General features: G+C 35.3%; 1 protein-coding gene across 1 annotated transcript; it reads right to left on the reverse strand.

Annotated features, from left to right (window-relative positions):
• Positions 1-4,576: 4,576 nt before the first annotated feature.
• LOC112049029 (holotricin-3) lies at positions 4,577-5,041 on the reverse strand. The gene has a single exon (XM_024086762.2). It carries the CDS (start codon positions 5,024-5,026, stop codon positions 4,649-4,651), a length of 378 nt encoding a protein of 125 aa, XP_023942530.2. The 5' UTR covers positions 5,027-5,041; the 3' UTR covers positions 4,577-4,648.
• Positions 5,042-9,428: the final 4,387 nt, after the last annotated feature.

Below are 9,428 nucleotides of genomic sequence, written 5' to 3' on the forward strand. Positions count from 1 at the left end.
TTAAGATTGGTATGATTTAATACATACAATAACTACATATAAATAAAATTGAAGCATTTATGTCTGCGATTTCAATATACGAGTAACTGTGTTTTCTCAAGTGCAAGTTATTTACAGAATACCAAAATGCACATGAGCTTTTCAAAAATTTTTGTCTATCTGCCTGTTCGGGCTAATCTTTGGAACGGCTGAAAGGACTTTCACTGGAAGATGAGGAGCTTATTGATCAACATATAGGCTACTTTTGATTCCCAAATAATCCATGGTTCCCGCGGACTCGTATTATATCATAAACGATAAATGCCAGAAAACCAGAAAGCACAGTGTTGGTCGATCCCCCATCATGTGGACTGACGACATCAAGCGAGTCGCAGGTATTCGCTAGACGCAGGCGGCTCAGTATCGTGATGTTTGGAAGTCACTACAAAAAGCCTATGACCTGCAGTGGATGTCCATCGGCTAACATGATGATGGAACGATAAATGTTTCATTTCGGTGTACATCTTAAAGGATCAAGCACGTTTTTGTTACACTCGTATGTCGAAAGGATTTATGATGCGTTTTAGAATCAAGCTGAAAAGTGGCTTAAATTTTCCGACACTTCCAACAATTATCATCATATTTCATGTGATTTAAACAAAACTTTTACAAATTAGATAATAAACCTTTATAATAAATTGCGTTCGTTAATTTTTTCACGAACAAACAGAGGTACTCGACAGACGACTTTGTATTATAATATAAAATTAAAAATTAAAAAAAACCCCCGAATATCATAAAATTATAAATGACACTCGTCAATATTCTCTTTCATTGCATTTTCATTTGAGACCCCACTCGAGTATATTTGCAGACATTCGGTTGTTCTTCCCCACTTTCAACTCTAACAACTTTTATACGGCTCACCCGTTTTTATCAAATATATCTAAGAACACTCCCCCGTAAGTCACCTTTCATACAAAAAAAAACTAAATTGAAATCGCTTCATTCGTTCTGGAGCTATGATGCCACAGGCAGGCTGACAGACAGACACGTCAAACTTATAACACCCCTCTTTTTTTTTGTCTATCTGCCTGTTCGGGCTAATCTTTGGAACGGCTGAAAGGACTTTCACTGGAAGATGAGGAGCTTATTGATCAACATATAGGCTACTTTTGATTCCCAAATAATCCATGGTTCCCGCGGACTCGTATTATATCATAAACGATAAATGCCAGAAAACCAGAAAGCACAGTGTTGGTCGATCCCCCATCATGTGGACTGACGACATCAAGCGAGTCGCAGGTATTCGCTAGACGCAGGCGGCTCAGTATCGTGATGTTTGGAAGTCACTACAAAAAGCCTATGACCTGCAGTGGATGTCCATCGGCTGACATGATGATGGAACGATAAATGTTTCATTTCGGTGTACATCTTAAAGGATCAAGCACGTTTTTGTTACACTCGTATGTCGAAAGGATTTATGATGCGTTTTAGAATCAAGCTGAAAAGTGGCTTAAATTTTCCGACACTTCCAACAATTATCATCATATTTCATGTGATTTAAACAAAACTTTTACAAATTAGATAATAAACCTTTATAATAAATTGCGTTCGTTAATTTTTTCACGAACAAACAGAGGTACTCGACAGACGACTTTGTATTATAATATAAAATTAAAAATTAAAAAAAACCCCCGAATATCATAAAATTATAAATGACACTCGTCAATATTCTCTTTCATTGCATTTTCATTTGAGACCCCACTCGAGTATATTTGCAGACATTCGGTTGTTCTTCCCCACTTTCAACTCTAACAACTTTTATACGGCTCACCCGTTTTTATCAAATATATCTAAGAACACTCCCCCGTAAGTCACCTTTCATACAAAAAAAAACTAAATTGAAATCGCTTCATTCGTTCTGGAGCTATGATGCCACAGGCAGGCTGACAGACAGACACGTCAAACTTATAACACCCCTCTTTTTGTGTCGGGGGTTAAAAATACATATAACCAGATAACTTTGAGGTATACATGCAGCCCGAAACGTTAAATCGCTTGGCGGCGACTCTTTGTGGTAGATTGACATACCTATAGTTACGTCCAAAGCCAAACCATGATCTGACATCAGACTGACAGACATCAGAAAACAACTGATTAAATCTGCATTTATCTGTCGATTTTAATGAAAAATTAACGAATGTGGATGTAGAATTATGAGAAGATATCGTGGTGTGACAGTTTACCAATCAACTCATATTTTTTAATATATATATCTAATTATTTTTTATGAAATATACACTTTACTTACGGTTTTCATAGTTGCAAATGGAGTACTGTGATTTGTATTGTATTGAAGTGAAGTACTGCTTGGGTATATATACGTATGAGAACACGTTCTAGTAGCATGTTAAGTGGTTAAAAATAATAAATCATACTCAACAGGGCCGGATCTAGGGGGGGTTATCTAGATTATTTGCTGGTCAGTCTAGTCCGAAATGAAATCTTCTTACAATAAAAAGGATACAATCATTAAAAACCCATATTTGGCTCAATTTTGAACACGTTCCTCCTCTCAGATTGAAATAGGGATACAAGGATATATTAAGTATACTTTAAAATGAGTGATGATTACTTTGAATCTATTGTGTTATTTTGTTTATTATCAAAGGTTGGTAATAATTTTTAAAGTAAGAAATTATATTATTACATTTAATTTGAACAGAATATGAAATTTAATTCGAAAATAAATAAAATATTTACTAGAAATACGTCATCTAGTTGCTAACCCATGGGCAAGGTACCTACCCAATACGCTGCCGCAATTACGTCTCTCTAACAACATTACTTTGTTTCAGTCTGAAGAATATGGTTGCCGGAGATGAAAAGATACCAATGCCTCAGGTTGAGGGGTGCGTGGTGTTGCCATGTGAAGATTTGCTGAGTTATACCTACGCGATGGTTTTTTCACTTGCACACAAAAAAAAACACAACAAAAATATGCAGCCGTCCCTTCATTTAACCACAATTGCGCAGTAATATATACTTTGCAAGAAAATTGATCCTTAATCTCTTATTGTTATGGTTAGTTATTCTGAAAGTTATTTACCTATAAGGTAAAATATTATGTTTTTTAAGCATGAATAAATATGGTATATTGTATATTATGATACTTACGAGTACCTGTCTAGATATTAATTATATTCAAACGAGTTATTTGTTGCATCTTAATCCATAATGGGGCCAAACCCCGCGGTCCAAAATTCGATACCCACCCGTCAATAAGCCAATAGTTAGTATCTAGAAAGATTTTTAATTTACATTGGGCAAGAGAAAAGTGTTTTTAATTTTTAAATTGCTGTTTTTAAGAGCATAGAAATTGGGCGCTTCGCATGAAATATTTTCACAGAGCAATAAAACTTTGAGAGCCTATGATATAGACGGACAAAAAAGTTTGAATAAGTCAGAAGTTCGTACGTATAATATAGATTAAGCATTTAAACTTTTTTGGGTGTATGGTTAGACCAATTTTATAGTTTTTGTTTTAAAAGTATTATTCAAAATTGTTCAAGGAAAATAATATTAAAACAATAAGTAAATAGCAGGTTGGCAGCTAGTGGCAAAGCCAAAGGTGGGTTAAACTTATTCTATACTAATATTATAAAGAGTTGAAGTTTGGGAGGTTGTAGGGGTAATCTGAACTGAACCAATTTTGGAGATTTTTTTGCCGATAGAAAACCATGTTATTTGTGATTGTCATAGCCTATATTTCAACGTCGTATTATTACGGGAAATGATAAGAACACGTGGATTAACCGGGTCGTCGGCTAGTAGATAGTTAAGTAGATAATAATCTTATTTAATGTCTACAACTCACGAAAGTGTAATTTTTTTTCTATGAATCATTTTTCGTCTAAGTCGTCATTAGTCAGCCTATTCTTCTACTGAAAAAAAAAATAAAAAATTAACCCATAACCATACCAACACACCATAAAAATTACCTAAATTCGCAAGCGACTTCAATTTTTGAACCGACTTCCAAAAAATTGGAGGTTCTACGTTCGGCTGTATGTATGTTTTATTTTTTTTTAATATAATCAAACTGAGTTAAAGTCGCCATCGACCTATGTGTTTTGAATATTTTAGAGTAATGGTTTAGTGTTTTTAGTCAGCCAAACAGACACATAAATTAAAACTAAATAGTCGATTGTTAACCCATATTCGGCTCACTGCTGAGCTCAAGACTCCTCTCAGAATGGTTAAGCCAATAGTCCACCACGCTGGCCCAATGTGGATTGGCAGATTTTACACACGCAAAAAATCAAGAAATTTCTCTGGTATGCAGATTTCCTCACGATGATTTTCCTTCACCGTTTGAGACACGTGACATTTAATTTCTTAAAATGCACACAACTGAAATTTGGAGGTGCATGTCCCGGACCGGATTCGAACCCATACCCTCTGGAATCGGAGGCAGAGGTCGTATCCTTTGGGCTATCACTGTACAATTTCTATATATACATTTGACGTCAGTACGAGTAGGTTTATTATGTAGACAGTAGCCCTACAAAATCGAAAGGAGAAAAACAACAAGTAATTAAACTACAATTTTATTATAAAATCATCACAGAAGTTCATTTAAAACACTATGCCGAACATGAACGTATCACCGTCCCCAGCCTCCACCGTATCCGCCTCCGTAACCGCCTCCGTAACCACCTCCGAAACCGACGCCGAAACCTCCTCCGTAACCACCTCCGTAACCGCCGCCGTAACCGCCGCCGTAACCGCCGCCGTGACCGTAGCCCCTATGGCCCCAGCCTCTCCCGCCGCCCCAGCCGCGTCCACCACCCCAGCCGCCGCCCCAACCTCGACCTCTCCACCGCGACTCAGCGGGGACTAGGCTCTCAGTCTCCGTGTCAGGCTTGGCCTCGTTGGCCTCTATCTCCTCTGCCGGATACGGCAGCGCGGCAGCGTACGCCACGCAAACGCACGCGATCATGCCCACGTACAGTAACTGTAAACAAACCAACGATATCTTCATAAATATGCGTTACTTATGATTTAGTAAACCGTGATAGCCTAGTGGATATGACCGTTGCCTCCGATTCCGGAGGAAGTGGGTTCGAATCCGTTCCGGGGCATGCACCTCCAATTTTTCAGTTGTGTGCATTAAGAAATTAAATATCACGTATCTCAAACGGTGAAGGAAAACATCGTGAGGAAAGCTGCATACCTGAGAATTTTCTTAATTCTCTGCGTGTGTTAAGTCTGCCAATCCCCATTGGGCCAGCGTGGTGGACTATTAGCCTAACCCCTTTCATTCTGAGAGGAGACTCGAATTCAGCAGTGAGCCGAATATGGGTTGATGACGACGATGATTTAGTAGTAGTCGACTCTTCCACGATCGATACTAATGAGAACAGCGAAGATGTGACGCAAGGTGTGAACAAGAGATGATGAAGTACAATTTTTTGTATATCTGTCTGTCTGTTCGAGTTTTTTTGTTATTCGGGCATCACGCTGAAACTACTGAATGAATTCAAATAAAACTTGGCACGGTTTAAGACCATATACGGAAAATGTTATAGGATACTTTTTATTGCGAAAATAAAATGAAAAGGGAGTGAAATAGGGGTTGAAAGTTTGTATTGAAAATCCTTCATTTTTAGAGTTATGATTTAATTTTTTTTTCATAAATTATAAAAAAATAAGAAATATGTGATTCAAAATTTTTTAAAATTAAACCTCATAAGTGGTGAAATAGGGTTTGAAAGTTTACATTGATTTCCACGCGGACGAAGTCACGGGCGGCTGCTAGTTTTGAATAAAAGAAAATTGCAATTAGGTACTATTATGATTCAGGTACAATAACTCACACAACGTTAAAACGGGTCATAATTCCGTATTGAAGAGCGGAAAATAAAAGAGATTTCGGTTTATGTTGTTATTTTTTTAAATCATATGTAATTTGAAAATTAAATAAAATAAAAAAAAACGCAATAACCTGACCCTCTATAGATACAAGAGTTATACAATTATGATAAACCAAAGCCCTACCTGCCAGTCAGTCAGTTCGTATTAAACTTGAAAATTATACCTATTGAAAAAAAATTCATGCGGTTTAGGTCAATAGGTTGAATGGTTTATAAGGAAGGTTTAACTAATTAATTTTTCTAGGTTTTGTATAAATTGGACAATAATTGTTTTTTTTGTCGGAAAAAGTCAAAGTGCTGATGTGTTCGTCGATGGAGCGTTTTATAGAATACAATGAAAGATGGAAGTCTGTAAACTTTTGTCACTCCAACCATTAGGTACAAAAATAATAATATAATTATTTAACAGAAATACTTTAAGTTCAACTTAAATTGTTCCTTTTTGTCCCGATAACTAAATCAAAATCACAATATCCTTTATTTCGTATTAAGTTGTTGTGAGTTAATTAATCACAGGTATTTTTAATTGAAGTAGTTTGAATTAAATTAACCTAATAAAAATTTACTTGAAAAAAATTTTATTGAAAAAATAAATATATTGTTTTCAAAATATAAAAAATACACCGTTTTAAAGTAAAAGTAGTTAAATAAATTGAAATTAAGTGTAAATACAAGTAAAAAAATTACAGTTTATTTAAAATTTTAAACAAAAACAATAATATTTAACACTGATTTTAATAAAAAAAAATACTTACAGTGTTCATGGTTGGGAATGTAATAATGTGATCTCCGAGGGTTCCAATCTATTTATACGGGTCTAAGAACGTATACAACTTTTCAGGGTCCTTACGCACTGGTGGTTCAAAATCAAAACACCAAGAGGCAAGCATGTATGTAGTTATTTATATACATCCGAAAATACTAGTATTATACCGTTCTTGATTGGACGACGCATTGTGCTCGAGATAATTTCGTAGTTTTCTACGGTATTGGAGAAGTGCGAACAGCGGTTTTGATTTTGAACACTGCAGTGCGCGTGGACCTCATCGTGCGAGTGACTAAACCGTGGCAGGTAAATAACCTGGCGCAAACTCATCAAAGGTTCATGTCACACATACATAATAACTAGCGGACGGAGCTCAAAAGATTTTCAAAAACCCAATCGTTTTTGAAAATCTTTTGAGTTGTTGTCCATGTTTTTCAAGGACAAAATAATATTTATCAAGGAAAAACTATCGTTTTATCGATTAATAAATAAGCTGTTTACTCCTAAATCGAGAAACATACATTGCTACAAATTACAATTACGATTAGATTTAAAGATAGAAAAAATAATAGTAATTACAAAATCAAGAAAACTATAATTACCATGAATGTTATAATTGTCTTCTCTATAATTTTATCCATAATAACAAATAAATAATAGCAAAGTAAATGTTTTTAATAATTATTTCAATGAAGTAAATCATAAAACCTAAAAACGTATCCGCGTCAACCATCTGAAAATCAAATCTTTACTCTATAGTTCGGATCATTATTTTAGAGTTATGAAATACATTATTAATAACATCCAGCAAACGTACTTTTTGGGAGTCTGAATAATGAATTACCCTAAAATATTAATCGTTCATGTGTTAAATTTCCCGAATTCAAGAAATGTAATTCGACATTTTTAACCGAAACCGTCTTTCGGATTACTCATGATGTTTTCCAAATATGCGTAATTACTTAAGGATAGAATTTTAAATTAAATCAATAAATTATTGTTCAATCAGTAATTCAAGACACGTTTTTAATATTTACATAGATTATAATAGATAAATAGATTATAATGTTCATGAGTAATGGGAAATAGTTTACTCATAGTAATAATAGTCTGCAAAGTGTTTTGACGTCGTTCTACTCGTACTATTTATTGATTGTGGTTTTTGTTGTTTATCTAATGAAACTTCATCATTATGTCCTTAGGAAAAATTAATTGTACAGTGACTAATTGCTTCTGCGTCTGATTTATTGCGACGATGTGCGATCGTAGAATGAGACTGAGGGAAATAAGTGCAGTTGAGCCTGTTTGAGCTAAAATATAGCTATCACATTTGGTGAAATATCAAATTGGAATGCAATCTATATCTATGAGCAGTGGCGTGCACAAGGTCTTTAACTAGGGTAAGCACTATACGCATAAATTATACAAAATGGAAGATTCCTCCTCCAATACATGTTCATACTTAATCCTCGGGGTGTGCAGTGAATTTATGCATGTATGAAGTGCACGCCGCTGTCTATGAGTATACTACGGTTATGTAGAGGTATAGTTTGTGATGTTGTAGGGGCTAAAACGCTTGGCGTGTACGTCTTTGGGTGGTATGTAGCCACAGCCGAAGCCTCCCACCATCCAGACCTGGACTAATTAAGAAAACCACAATCGGAACAGCTGGGGATCGAACACAAAACCTCTGTCTTGTAAATCCACCGCGCATACCACTGCGCAACGGAGACCGTCAAAATAATAATAATGTTTGAATTTCAACTTATCAAGTACCAAGTTGTTGCATTTAGTCCTTTCGTGGAATCCTTACGTGCCTTGTACTATTTAAAGTACAAGGTCACAACAGGTTTTAATAAAACCAGAAGTACTATGTATATAATAAGGCCAAAGCTGTAAGGTATTCCCAGAGCCTTTCTTTCCCCTATAAGGAGTTGCGAAGGATCCGCATCAATAAAATTTTATCTACATCTATATTAAAAACCAAAGTGTAATTCAATTTAAATAAACAAGTTTTAATTCAAAGTCAATATCAGAATTCTTGTTCATTTAGAATCATTAATTGTTAGTGTTTTTTTTACTTTTGATACGTATTAATCAAAGTTTTTACATTATTATACCTAACAAAAATCTGTGGAGAAGTACATAAGGTCGTATTACATTAAATTTTAAGTTACGAGGGTTCTAAGCGCGCTTTGCTGTGAGAAGCCAGAAGATTCCACAATATAGTCAGGGGTTCTCGTTTTTTTGTTATCACCATTTCAAAATATTACGCACGCATAATTATAGTTTATCCTATAACTATAATACAATTTTTGTACATGCTTGAATTTAATAAAAACATGTGCCCGAAAATGAAGTGTTTGAAATTATTACCTATCTTTTAAATTACATTTTGTTTTATATTGAATCATTATCATTTCATCATTAACGTAGTATGTGAGGAATTAGGCCTTCACACACGTCGATAATTAAGAAAATTCCTGTCATCATCAACATCTAAAATGTTGTTAACTGAGAATTTTCTTCCTCACGATGTTTTTCCTTCACCGTTTGTGACACGTCGTCATCAACCCATATTCGGCTCACTGCTGAGCTCGAGTCTCCTCTCAGAATGAGAGGGGTTAGGCCAATAGTTCACCACGCCGGCCCAATGCGGATTGGCAGACTTCACACACGCAGAGAATGAAGATAATTCTCTGGTATGCAGGTTTCCTCACGATGTTTTCCTTCACCGATTGAGA

This window comes from Bicyclus anynana, chromosome 20 (assembly GCF_947172395.1).
Source record: "Bicyclus anynana chromosome 20, ilBicAnyn1.1, whole genome shotgun sequence".
NCBI lineage: Eukaryota > Metazoa > Arthropoda > Insecta > Lepidoptera > Nymphalidae > Bicyclus > Bicyclus anynana.

What these genes read in the sequence shown, in the direction of transcription:
- LOC112049029 (XM_024086762.2), bottom strand. Translation starts at nt 5,026, where the DNA reads ATGAAGATATCGTTGGTTTGTTTACAGTTACTGTACGTGGGCATGATC.